Source organism: Passer montanus, unplaced genomic scaffold, assembly GCF_014805655.1.
Source record: "Passer montanus isolate IOZ18808 unplaced genomic scaffold, ASM1480565v1 scaffold2, whole genome shotgun sequence".
NCBI lineage: Eukaryota > Metazoa > Chordata > Aves > Passeriformes > Passeridae > Passer > Passer montanus.
Genome location: NW_024366591.1, coordinates 28781430 through 28795246, shown reverse-complemented (window position 1 = coordinate 28795246; position 13817 = coordinate 28781430). Strand labels below are relative to the sequence as shown.

The 13817-nt window shown below is 48.3% G+C and overlaps 1 protein-coding gene across 7 annotated transcripts in view; it reads left to right on the top strand.

Moving 5' to 3' along the window:
* Positions 1–232: 232 nt before the first annotated feature.
* FOXN2 (forkhead box N2) overlaps positions 233–13817 on the top strand; it is a 30245-nt gene continuing 16660 nt past the window's right edge. For 4 of the 7 annotated variants that reach the window (XM_039707415.1, XM_039707413.1, XM_039707414.1 and 1 more), the window contains exons 1-2: positions 233–372; positions 11666–12216. In XM_039707415.1, coding sequence (XP_039563349.1) covers positions 11680–12216 — 537 coding nt within the window. In that variant the 5' untranslated portion in view covers positions 233–372; positions 11666–11679. Of the gene's footprint in view, positions 476–1184; positions 1280–10422; positions 10442–11665; positions 12217–13817 lie in introns of those variants that run through there. The other 3 variants (XM_039707410.1, XM_039707411.1, XM_039707412.1) reach the window with 3 other exon arrangements.

Genomic DNA, 13817 nt, shown 5'->3' with positions numbered 1-13817 from the left:
TATTTTAAAATTTTTTAAAATTTAGAAAGCGTGGTATTTCTGGGGGGAAAGGGGAACTTTTCCGAGGCGGCGCGGACGCTCGGGGCGGGACGCGGAGCCCGGCAGCAGCCGCTGCCAGCCCGCACGGCCCCGGCGAGCGCGGGGCGGCGGCGCTGCCAGAGGCGGTGCCGGCGGCGGGGGAGGGCGGGAGCGAGGGAAGGCGGCCGGGAAGGAGGCGGCGGCGGCGGCGGCGGGGGGGCCGTGCTCGCTCGCGGTTGCCATGGGGAGCGGGAGGGCGGTGCCGCCGCCGCTGCGCAGGGAGCAGCTGCTCCCTGACACATCCCCCCGCTGCCATATTGTGTCCGCCGCCGGCCGCGCGGCTTCATGACCGCGGTGAGTGCCGCCCGCGCCCGCCGCCCCCGCGCCCCCACGCCCGCCCGCGCTGCCCCCGCGCCTTGCTCGGGTTTAGCTCTCGCCTTTTCCCCGGGTTTGGGGGGTGAGTTTTTTTTGTTTCCGACGCTCCGCGAGGGTTTCGTGGGGGAAGGGGGGAAAGCGCGGGGAGTGTGGCGGCGGGTCCCGCTGGTGCCGGGGGACGGGGGGGGCGGGCGGTGTGGCCGCTGTCCCCTCATTCCCCGCGTGGGGACAACGCGCGGAGGCGGCGCTTCCTCGCCGGCCGCTCTCGGTGGCGGTGCGTGGGAACGGGGGGGTCCCCGGGCACCCCCGCCCCGCGGGGCCGTGCCCCCGCGGCTCCTCCTCCCGGCGCGGGGTGTACGCGGCCGAGCCTCCCTCCCTTCACCGCTGCCCCGGCAGGGCCAGCCCGCGCTCCCTGCGCGCTTCCAGCCGCCGGGATGGAAAACGCGGCCGGCCCGGCGCCGGCACCTGGGAGCGCGGCCCCTCGGCTCCGGGTCACCCCCGTCAGACCCGGGCGCTTCATTTGGTGAAATAAAGGCGCTTTCGGCCTCGCTCCGCAGCGCCCCGTTGTCCCCCGAGCGGCGGGAAGCCCCCAGGGACGTGCGGAGCGTCTGTGGCTTGCCGAGGTGGGGGCAGTGTGGGAGAGGCGCTCCGGGGTTCCCGCGTTTTGGGGTAAAATCCAGGAGACTGCTGGCGGAGTGCTCGAGGTCGGGCTGGGATCTGCACGTGGCCCTTCGGAGTTTTCCACGTTTTCGGGATTTTTTGGTGAAGTTGGGCGATGAGTTGGTGGCGGCAGCGGAGAGAGCAGTGTCCCACTACCTGCCTTCCTCCTGCTTGGACACACCGGCGTGCTTGGTGCTCAGGTTCTGTGGGAAACTGGCTTTTGTTGGTAAGGGTTCGGACTATGACAAGGCCCAAACAAAGAGTAAAAGGAACAAAGAAATAAAATAAACCTTGAAAAGACCCGATAAACTCATGTTCCCGCCGTGGTGCCTGCCTGTGGATGGATGCTGTGTTCTAAATGTGGAGTTAAACATGCTGAATTATAGTAGACTTAAATGCTGAGAAAGCAATTTGATTAGCTTTGTGCCTAATCTATGAAATCAAGATAACTTTATATATAATTTACCATGTATACGTATGTATATATGCACACAGACACTCTCCAGATCTTGGTATTGCTGGGCTTACATTTAGACAAATTTAGTAATAGGTGGGTTGTAATATATTGACATGTGAATCATTTAACTTCAGTTGTGTTTCTTGGATTGGGGTCTTCTTTCCCGCTCCTTAAAGTCTGGTGTGATACTACATCTATGCAAGAAAAATTCAGCTGGCATTTATCTTATGTCAGGAAACTTGAAGTAGTTTGAAGGTTGCTGTTTTGTTTTTTTTCCTTGGCAGGTGCCTGCTCACATTTCCCAAGCTCTGCAGAAGGTAGTTGGACAGGAGCTTGAACTGAAAGCTGTACGGCAGCAATTAGTGCAGCACAGGGCTCGAGCTGATGGACTTAGCCGGGTGCCAGGGTGTGTTATCTCTGCCACGCTGCTGCAGCAGATCAGCTTCTGCTGCAGGCTCACTTGTGTCCAGCTGTGCCACTTAACTTTTGTAGAAGTAGAGAGGAGGTGGTGATTCTCACTTAGTGTGTTTGAGTTGCCTGAAATACGTATAGGAACTTTACTGTGCTTTTTAGTATTTTTTGTTTGTTATGAGATGTGCCCACAAACTGAGCAGTGCTGCAGTGCATGGTGTCCACACTTGCAGACTGTGGTGGAGATGCTGTGTTGGCTGCCCTGCAGGTCCTGAAGGGAGCTGGAGGCACTGGCCCTGTATCAATCCAGGCATGTGGCCCTGAGCACTCTCAGGGACCTTGCTGGAATAAAACGTGGTTGATGTCTTTGTTGGGAGTGTCTAGACCAGAGGATGTAGTTGTGACCTGCTTTGGGTACTGCTGCTGGGGCAGTGCTGAAGGACCTCCTCAGGGATTTTTCAGCCCAGAAGTAAGGTATTTTTTGTCTGAAAGGGGCACCAGTTAAGGAGTGTGCTGCCTCAACAGCTCCAGCCCACACAGAATTTCTGCTTGAGGAGCCTTTCAGTGTCCTCTAGAGAGCTTGGGATTGAAGGCACCAGCATTGCCAGCAACCCCCTGTGTCAGGACATGCCAGTCCAGTAGGTAATGGAGCAGATACTGGTGTGTGTAATGGTCCTGCTGAACGAGAAATGCTGCCTGGCAAGTGAGCGGAGTGCCTTGGAAACAAGACAGAGGCTTAGGGACATGGCAGGCTGATTTTTGCCATCCTTATTAACCACAGGCTCTGTTCCACCCAGTGCAATAGACTTGAAAACCTGACATGTTGAGCAAAAGCAAACTCTCCTGGTGAATGAGATAGTTTGGCATCTGAAGTTGCTGTACATGGGTATGGTTCAAACTGGTGAGAGAGCCACGTGGTTCTTGTGCAGAGTTGTTGGTTCCCATAACAGCCGCAGAAGTTTTCATGTTGGTTTCACTGGGATTGTCATTCCACCTTCCTGCTCTGCCATCTCTCCTTGCCTACTCATTGTTGGGGTTAAAAGGAGCTGGTATTTATGAGAGGAAGTACCTCAGGCTCTCAGAAGACTTTTTCCATGTGCAGGTTTGTGATACCTTATCAGAAAGAGCTGCACAGAGGGATTATAGCCAGCGAGGTGGCAGAAAGGATGGGCGTTGGGAGGAGTGATAGTGTGCCCACAGCCACTGCTGCCATGCATCTCTTGATGCTGTTCCCTGCTTTGGGACAGTCTTACTGCTCTGCTATGGTGCAAAACAAGCTGTGTGAAACACAGCTTTCCTTGTCTGGATGGATGGAAATGGATGGAAAGCAGCCTCTAGCCCCATAAGTAAATGGCTGTCGGCAGTCTCTATGAATGCTCACGACCTTTTAGCAACTTCTGGGTTATTCCCTTTGGCTCCTTGAGCATTTGCCGTTCCTCACCTCCTGATAAACGAGTGCATTTTGTGTAAGCTCATCTGTAGGATGTCACTGCAGTCAATTTTCCTGAGGGAAGTGGATGGAGGCACTGGGTGCCTCATCCCGGTGTTGCCGCTCCACCTCTGAAATGGTGTTGGGCAACTTCCTGCAGCTCGGGGTGACTCACGGCAGAGCCCGCTCTGCTCTCGACAAGTGCTCGCTTGCAAACCCTGTCCACATGGGGAGGCTCCCTGTGGCTGCATCTGGGGTGTCTTTCCAGATCCAGTGGCTGCCAGAGAGGACACAAGAGACCTCTGGGGTGCTGCTTCACTTTTTTCCTGGCTTGGTCTTTATGTGTGATGGGTGTGTGTTTGTTCCCTGCCACGTTGCACCTGATGATTTGGTGATCCTGCAGGGTGATGGTGAGCTCTCCATCTCATCCTCACCATGCTGGGTAAAGGCACCAGTTCCATGAGCTCTCCATCTCATCCTCACCGTGCTGGTTAAAGGCACACAGCGATGTTCCGTGGTGCTTGCAAAATACAATTTAGGTCAGCAAGAGGAGACAGCTCGCAGTGCTTGGGTGATAAATTACATGGAATGGAAGAAGCCTGATGCCAGCCAGCATCTTTATGACCCCTGGTACTCTGCCTGCTCCCTGTAAAACATTATGGCTGTGGGAGCACAAGGGTAGGGTCACTCCAGGCTGGGAGGGGGCTGTTGAGTGCTCAGTGCTGGCCTGTATGGTCAGCAGCTGGCAAACATGGCAGCTGTATTTGGGGCAGGAATACCCATTTTATTGAGTGGTTGCTCAGGGGCACCAGGACCATTTTAAGAGAAGCCTGTAATTTGTACAAATGGGAACACTTATACTGAAAGTCAATGATGTGGATTTTGTTGTTTTTTGTTTTTTTTTCTTCTGAGCGCTTTCAAAATGTTTTCCTGTTATGTTCAGACTAGACTTAGTGCTCCCTACTTTTTCCTCAAGGGTTGGAGAATGTTAGGGACTCCATTAAATTGACTACTGCAGGCATCATCACCCACCCCTACTCTTCTGCACACTGAGTCTTTGTGTCTTCTCTCAGGTTATTTTCAGTGCATTCCTATCTTACAGTTTGTCACTACTTTTAGTTGCCCAGATTAAGTGTGGTACCGTGCTTGCTTTCTTTTCAGTAGTGTCACTGGGTTTTGTTGTGCTTAGATCTGGGGCAAGTACATGGTTGCCTAAAAGCTGAGTACTGGATATGACTAAAAGTTGAGTACTGGATATGAAGAGAGCTCAGCACCTGGAGAAGTTTCATGAAGTAGAGCTGAAGGAGTGGGAGCTGGGAGGCTTCCTGCTAAGCTTCCCACTCATCCCTCATCCTCTGGTGTGTGAGGATCATCCCCAGACCAGTTATCAGCCAGTTTGGTTTGGTTTAGTGATGTCGAATAGTCAAAAGTAGGAGGGTTTTTTGTTTGCTTTCTTCTTTGTTTAAACAGAAAGCCAAATTCCACACTGGTGGAATAAAATTAAAAGCAAGTTGGCCAGGGAGGTCAGCACAGTGAAGAGCATTGCTTTGCCTTCCCTGGGCTCTGGGGGAAATCTTGCACTTTAGGAGCAGGAGCTGGGAAGCAGCAAGTGGGGAGAGCTTTGCAGTCACCGAGTTGTGTTGGTAATGTGGGTTTGTGATACAGCTCCAGTGGTGCTTTCCAGTTAAATCTTGCAGAAGGGTCACTTGGGGTGAAGCTTCAAGGTGTTGGTTTTCCACTGGAAATCAGGGGTTTTGGTACTTTAAAGGCAGAAAAGCTGTATGGAAAAGATAGCTTTATGTTTTCTAGCATTGGTAAATTGGTACTGACACCAGCTGAAATGTAGCTATGTTCACTTCTGTTTCAAGAGGATGGTAGGGAAACACACAGAAAGGTTACCCTGGAAAGGGAATTAGCATCAGAATTGTTTTACAAGTCATTTGCTCAAATGGCACACTTGTGAACGTATCAGTGGTTTACATTTTTTTTGCATTTTGGTCCACTTAGCAAGCTCAGTACTGAATTTGAGGAAAATGGCCCATAAGCATCTCTTGAAAAGCTATTGGCTATAAAGCATTTTTCTTGAAAGCACTTATTTCCCTCCCCTCCCCTTTTTGTCTCACCAAAGGTTTTTCTTAATAGTTAAATTTCACTGCTTGTTTGGGTTTCTTTTTTTTTTTAAATATTATTTGCATCTCCCAATTTCTCTGTTAGACTGTTATTATGTTCATGTTTTAAATCTGAGGCACAGGGAACCAGGTCCAACAGTGACTGCAGCCTTTGGAAAAGCTTCACATTTGCAAAGTCTCTGAAGTCAGCAGTGGAATAAATGTCCCAGAGGCTCTGGGTCGTGTACAGGGTCTGGATTGGGGTCAGGGCATGTCTGAATTCACATATCATTTTTCTTTCAGATATTTGTTTCAAACACAAACCACTTATGTGTGTGCATATGTGTGTATTTAATAAAAAAATGCAAACTTCTATGTAAAAAAGTTAGATGAACTCTTCCTCTTGCTCCCTGCCCTTTCCTGGGCTATGATAAGGGTTTGTTTAATCCCTTCCCTATTGCAGGATTTCTTAACTTTTCTTAATATTGGACCATTGAATTGGTTTTTGTTACTTTTTTCTCCCACCCTGCCTTTAATTATATCACAGGGTGTGGGAGAACATTGACATGAGAAGCTTGGAAGTATTTCTGCAAATCCCTGGAAAACCTCTCTTCCCCTTTGAGCCTGCCAGTGCTAAGGTTCAAATGAAGCCCCTGAGTTTATGGCTTGTCCAGTCCTTTGGTTGACTGGTTTTATTTTCAGGCTGGATTTGAGAAGGTGATAAGTGCCTTTTTAATGTTCTTTTAACCCATTATTTTTAATTTTCCTCTGCTTTGCAAGCCAGGAGGAGCAGGAAGGGCCCTGCCTGCTGTAGGTGCTGCCCCTGGGAGCATCTCTGCCTGTCCTTTGTCACCCAGGGGTTCATCTCTTCCACAGACACTGGGTCCCAGCTTGCTGAAATCTGTGCCTGAGAGGTGGTTTTATCCTCAGAAGACTGTAATGCCTTTAGTTGTCTTGGATACGTGACATCATATAGTGTTATAATCAAATCTAGGCCTTTCTCAGGGCTGGGGGAGGATCTCAGCTGACCTCCAGCAGGGGTGGGAGGTGTGCAGGGCATGGGCAGCCCCAGCCGAGGGAGATGAGTGGGGGGAAAGGTTGAATTAGTAGGGGGCAAAATGGTTTGGTGTCATCCTTTTAATGCTCCTGGTCAGGCAGATGGGTGCTTTTTATTGATGGGTTTGCATTAGTCGTGCCAGGGGGTTTTTTGTTTGTTTTTGTTGTGGTTTTTTGTTGCTCTTCCCTCCAGCATGCAAAGACTTGTAGCTGGTCCTGTGCTATGTGCCCAATGGCTTGGAAGTTTATCCTCAGCTTGGGTAGGTGAGCAGTGCCAGTCATTTATTTGTCTAATTCTTGGGCTGTTTTGACAACACATATTGGTGTATTTGAGTCAGGACAAGCCCTTACGGTTCTTGTAGATGCAAGGGAATATGAAAAAATCAATAAGGAGTTTGCTATTGGTGTAGTTGTTTGCATGCAAAAGCAGGTACCAATTGTCTTAAATACTCTCACAGAGCCTTTTTGTGTCAGGACAAAGTTGTGTGTAAAACACAACTGCCTGGCTCTGTAACTAAGGGTGCACACACTTTGGTGTGCAAAGAGTGGGTGCAGAGCTGCTATAATTAAGTGTGATACGGCTGGAAATATTTTTTCCTGGATTAAAATTATGTTCAACTCTTCAGACTGGGGCAATGCATGGTAAGATTTTATTTTTATTTTTATTTTTATTTTGAAATCTGGAGGGAAATCACTGCACTGTTGGCAGGCTCCAGGTCTTCTCACTATTAGCAGAGGTGACCTAGTTGCTTGGCTGGTCCTGCAGAAATAATAAGGTGCATTTAGTTGTGGAGAAGGTTGTCCTAACCTGGGGCACTGATGCTGTGCAGGTGCCAAAAGGGCACCTTTCATCTGATGCCACTGTAAAGAAGGATCAAGCAGCAAGAGCAGCTCTGTTCTCATGCTAACTTGGTGTGGACAAGGCTGTGGCACCTTCTGACAAAAAGGCTGAATTGTTGCCAATTGTTCAGTGAGTCCAAGCGTGGCCATTGAAGTGATACCTGTACACTTACACCTGCAATGCTGCTGAGTTTGGAGGAGGTCACCTTTGGTGGGATGGTGGCATCTGCCACAGCTTTGTCCTTTTGGTCTGGATTCTGCTGGAGCTGAGACTTCTTCCAAGGAGGGCTGCTGCAAAGTAAACGTGCTTCTCTGCTTTCCTGAGGATCTGCTCAAGTGGACTTCCAGTTTTGTTAAATGGTTGGCCTTTTAATAAATCAACTTTGTCGTCATTGAGTGCTCACACATCAAAGCATTTGCTCCTGTGGCAGAACGTAGCAGTGCTGAAGGTCTTCCATCAAAATTCAGTCTTGGCTCGGGGTCTTTGTGGGAGCATGGAAACCTGGTTTAACCCAGATGTGCTCGGCTAGGCTGAGGACCTTTCAGTGCTCATAACCTTTTCCAAACACCTCTCCAGTGAGTTTGAGAGAAGGCTGCAAAAAGTATTACCTTGTCTTGAGGTATGGAGTCTCCTCAGATCTGTTTGTGCTTCTCTGGACTGTTTCCTGGGTACACCTGCAGCCTTGATCAGCCCCTGCAGACCTGGGCTCTGCTGCTTGGGTCGTGAGTGCTCTGGAAGAGGAGGTCTATACTGGGCTGTGGCTGCTGGACTGGCATGGATTAGCAGGGAGGTCTGCTCCTGGCTTTTATGTGATGCCAAAAGTCAGACTGCTGGAAGAAGGTTGTGTCTCTCACCTCTTTTCTGATGCATCCTAACTTTTATTTGAGCAGCCTCAGTTGACTTGGCAGCCTTTTAATCTTCTTACCCTGGGATCATAGTCCTCTCTCTGTAATTACCATACAAGATGATGTGCACCTCCATTGTGACTTTGAGGGGTAAATGCTTTGTTTGGCCTTTCTTTTGAAGGTATCAACAGGAGATAGATCCTTGAGTTCCTTAGGATTTGGATGCATGACGCTCTGCTTCCAGCTGGAAGTGTTAATACAGCAGCGTGCTGTGTCACTCTGTACTCAGTGGTACATGGGCAGAGCAAAAACTCTTCCATGTTTTCCAGAGGTGTGCTTAAATCATATTAATTTTGCATTTGCCTGGCTGAAGGTTGCCTTCTTGGCTCTGCTTACAGGGCTGGGGCTGTCCCCATGGGAATTATCAAAACATCTGCGCTGGAGAGCTGCTGCTGTGCTCTTTCCTTCTCACACTTTGCTCTCCTTGCTCTTACTGGGGTTTTTCTGCTGGGTCATCCCCGAGCACAAAACCCCGCCAGCTTATAGCAGAGATGGCTTTGATTCCATGACCCTTACATAAAACATTAAACCCCAAATATTGGAAGTGGTAATCTTGAAAATGGCATCTTGGAAGCTGTGTTCTCACAGTTGTGTCTGCTTGTAGGCAATCAGAACACACATGGAGAAAAAAAAAAAGGATTTTCGATGTCATTAGGGGTCTGTGTGAATGAAGAGGGGTTCTGGAGAGCACACAAGCTGACCACTTGTGTGCCTTCAGATGCTTCAGTGGCACTGGTGTTGCTTCTGTGGTTTTATTTTTTCTTATTTATTTGTTGATAATAGTCTAATATGGCCTTAGTACCTTTCTAGAAAAAAAAATTAATTTCTGATATGTTCATGTGGAAGGTATGTGAGGTGATGAACTACGATAAGAGGGTAATGAGATGTGGATTTTTGTAATGCATCTACTAAGAGAAACATGACGTGAACCTATATTATTTACTGTATGTTACCTAAAAATAATTTGTATTTTCATGTAGGGCATTAGATATGCTAATGGTTCTCTTCTATAATATAGTAGCATGCAAACAAATAGTGCATTGACACCACAAAGTCTACCTGATTATAAATGCCAGCTTAATAAGTTGTTCTATTTTTTCCCTTATATTTTTGAGAAGATTGAGTGTGCCCAGGCCATTTTTATGTTGAAAACAGACTTTATTGCCCTCTTTCCCCTAAGAAAAGAATACAGTGACCTCAGCCTTGCATGTGTGTGTCAGCATGTGCATGTTCTTGATCTGCCATGCTGACGGAAGATTTGTAAAGGGAGATTTCGTGCAACATGAACCGGGAGCTAAAATTACCAAAACACGGCTGTGAGGTGTAAGCTCCTGTGTAGCTGCCTAAAGAGGTGCTCAGCAAGGGGGCAAAGTTAATCATTAGAAAGGGAACAGAGCAGCTCATGTTGCAGCAGAGTTGGGGTTTGTCTCACGGTGTGAATTTTATCACTGGCTCTTTGTTTGGTTATTTTTTTCCTTAATTTAAGAAAGGATTGAAGAAGTGACATGAGCATATGTATATATGGCTGTGTTTAAAGCCAGCCATCGCTGACTGCCAATATGAATCTGCTCTGGTGCCTTGGGGGAGAAGTAAATGGTAGGGAGAGCAAAGCTATTTTTGACCAGCTATTTGAGCAGCTCACTTTGCTTTAATTTTTTTTTTCCTTTTTTAATACTGACTGAGCTGGTAGCTAATCATACCCATCTCTGCACTTAATAGAAATAAGAAACAAAAGGTAAAAAATTTATGGATGTTTCCCAGCACTGCCACGGGTAAGCATAAATTCAGGTGCTATTGTCAACACTGCTTTGCAATAGCTGGTGCAAGAGCATGTGAGCAGATGAAGAGAGGAACAAAAATTGCTGGTGGGAAACATGGTGTGTTTCCTGGGGGAGGCACAAATTCTGCACCTCAGGACTGCCTGGCACCAGGCAGGGGCTGGCAGGGCTGGGGGGCATAACATGGATTGTCCTGTTGCCTTTGTGTGTCACCACGTCACTCCTCCATTGCACCTATCGCTCCCCGTGTCCAAAATGAGGAGGCTGGGCAGTGTTCTGCCAGGGACACGTGAGGCTGCCAGGCTACAGCTGGCTGGCTCTGCAGGGGTGGCACAGCCAGGCAGTGGACCCTTGGTAGGAGGAGATGCAGGAGCAAGGAGACAAGTGTTTACTGCAAACTGGTGTAAGAAAATGTGCAGGAATTGTGTAGAGCTGTCTGGTGAGACGTGATATGGAAACTGTCCTCATCTTGAGCTCTGGCACTGGGAGCTGGAGCATGAAACCAGAGTGATAGTGCTTACAGGGACAGGGAATCGGAATGGGGTTTGGGTTTTTCTTTGGTTGTTTTGTTGGGTCTTTTTACAGTTAGTATGAACCTCAGCTTTGCTCTGTGCTATTTACAACTGTGAGCTGCATCCATAGTTGCAGTGTCTTATGTGTGTGGCAAGTACACCCCCTATATCTGTACAGTGCTCACATCAGCAGGAAGAAAACAGCTGTTCCCATAACACAGTTTGCTAGAAGACCCCTTCTGAAATTGTACAAGCAGGGTGGTGTCTGTTGGTGTAATGCCTCTAAAGCATGGATAGCCTGTTAGACCTTGTATTGAGTGGCAGTGTTTTATAGGTAATAATGTTATGATTAGGGTTTTAGTGTTTTGTTGTTTTGGGATTTTTTTTGTCTAAGTGGTGAGCCATTGCTTCTGCAGGTCTGAGCTGCCACCCCAGTGGCTGGTCCCTTCCTCTTGAGAACTGGTCCCAGCACTCTCTGCTCTGCAGGGAAGCCCAGCTTAGGGCAGCAAGCCCTTGCAGGAAGGGAAAAAGATCTTGTGGACCCAGGCAGTTCTTGATGAACAGATAAGCAGGCCAGATCTTCCCCTGGTAGAAACAGGCAGCAGCACTTGGGAATGACTGTGACTTGTAGGGGGTTATAAAGATTTCATTTGCACTGACACCACAAATAGACTTTATGGTGATTTAAGTTTTGCAATTCCTTTTTCACTCTTTGGACAGCAAAGGCAAACACTTCTAAACAGGGTCAGTTTACAATATAATGAGTAACTTAAGAGTTAATGTGAGATCTGAATGGATTAGATCCTACCTGTTAAGGTTTTTTCCAGGTTTCAGGTGTTCACATGAAAATAGCTGTTATTTCTGTGTCTGAATTGGTGTTTCTAGATGGACACAGCAGTTTCCAAGTGCCACCCATAAGCTCTGCTTATAAACCAAGGGGAGTTGATGCTCATGAGTTTACTGGGAGGCTCCTGTTGGACCCTGGCTCTCACCCGTGGCTTCAGTGTCCGTGCTCAGCATGAGGATGGTGCAGCCCCGTGCTTGGGTTTGGTGGGCTCCTGCTGAACGTGACTGTGGTAGTTTGCAATGATTTCTGACCATCTCCTTTGTTGCAGACCAGTCAAGCTAAATGGGTCCAGTCACTGGGATGACTCCGGATAAGAAAGCTGAAACGCCGGGAGCAGAAAAAGCCGCGGGACTACGGCAGTGCCATGGGATGGGCAGCCTGCCTGACACGGGCGACGCCGGCAAGCCAAAGGCCACCGTGGTGGACAGAGATTCAGCAGATGACGAGCTCACAAATTTGAACTGGCTGCACGAAAGTACTAACCTGCTAACAAACTTCAGCCTCGGCAGCGAGGGCCTTCCAATTGTTAGCCCCTTGTACGACATCGAGGGTGACAGCGTGCCATCCTTCTCACCATCCTGCTACCAGAACCCTGAGAAAAAATCCTCCACTTCCAAACCCCCTTACTCTTTCAGCCTTCTCATTTACATGGCAATTGAGCAGTCCCCCAACAAGAGCTTGCCAGTCAAAGAAATCTACAGCTGGATCCTGGAGCGCTTCCCCTACTTCGCCACGGCCCCCACCGGCTGGAAGAACTCGGTCAGACACAACCTCTCCTTGAACAAGTGTTTCAGAAAGGTGGAGAAAAGCCATGGCAAGGTGAGACCTGTCAGGAGGGAGGTGGAGCAAGTTGGAAATTCAGGGAGAGTTTTCCTGGAGTAATGGAGAAGGTTCTGTTGTTCTTAAGCATGTTTTGTTTGGGTTGTTTTCACCACACCGTGTCCTCTTAACGCTTCATTTGCAGATGGAGGTGGTTTGGAAATGCTGCTTCTGTGAAATCACAGGATGACAAAAGTCACTGGGTTTTGGTATTTATTGTTCACCTAGGTACACACAGCTGTAGTGCATCCTTTTAAAATCTGGCACACATGCAATTGCAAAGGACTCTTGTTTCCATTTACTTACACTTTTGTTAGCCTGCAATAACCAGCCTGAAATTTCAGATAAGTCTCCTAGGATTTCTTCTTGATGAAGCCTTTTAAACTAGTGCTTTCTCTATTTTCCAGTGCTGAATTTCTGGGGTATCTTCCTCCTTCCCTGCTTTTCCAGCACGGCCATGGCGCCAGTTGCACTGGCAAGCAGAGGAGATTATGGGATGCCTACCAGCATCCCTGCTTGGCTGACAGGGATGTTGCCCCTCTGGCTGCAGATGTGGTCCCCTGCAAGGTGCCCTTGCTTGTGGGCACACTAGATGTACATGGTTGAGTGTTCCTCAGTCCAACAGCTTTCTCAAATATTAAATTGACTCTTCCACTTGTGATCTTCTGTTACACTTAGCACAGCTCTAGTTTTCCAGTAACCGTATTACTTCCTGCGTTTAATGGACTGTAATGCTTTAACATCTATTGTAAAATAAGATGTGTGTCTCTGTGTGGTGCAGACACACTTCTTAAAGTCAAGAATACTCTTTTCTGTACAAGTTCTTTCTTCTGATGTATATGATTTTACTAGTGAGTTTCTTCCTCCCTCTCATTCCCCATCTTGTTCCTCAAAGAGCTGGCTGTGACTTAAATAAACTAACAAACCACATACTGAAAGTCAACAAACAAGTCCTGTGCTTGGAGGTCAGACTCGGTGGTAGCAGGCTTGTTATCAGAAATGCCTGCAATGCTTAGAGTGCTTGACAGCTTCTCTCTGTACAGAGGGGTCCTGGAGCTGAGTGGGCATTGGGGAGGACTGCCTTGTGCTGACAGGGCTGAACACCACTGCTTCTCAAAATTCCTGCTTTTGCATTAAATTGTTAGTGTGTTGTTTTCACAAGCAGCAGCTTTGCCCTGAAAAAAAAAAAAGTGACTTTTTACTGCAGTGTGGCAAGCCCATTAAGTACCCCATTGCTGAATCCTGCTGAGTGTTAGAATGGGCTCTTAACGTGGCTCTAAGTGCTGTAATGGGGTAACTGAGATGCTCAAGCTGTCCCCGTGTGGAGGACTGGATCTGAGCAGGGACCACACACTGCTTTAGATGCCAAAAGTGCTGTTAAAGGCCTGGGTGGCTCTGTCCAAGGAGGGTGGCATGAGTTTCAGAAAAATTAGGGCAGGAAAGGGAAATCTAAACTGATATGAGTTCCTTCTGTCTGTGGATCTGCCCTTAAATGCTCTGATGTTTTCCAGCCTCATGGGTTAGGAGTTACCAGTCAAACTTGTTGTCTTGGCATTTGGGTGGCAGGAGCTTGACACTGCCTGGTCCCCTGCTTACCCTGG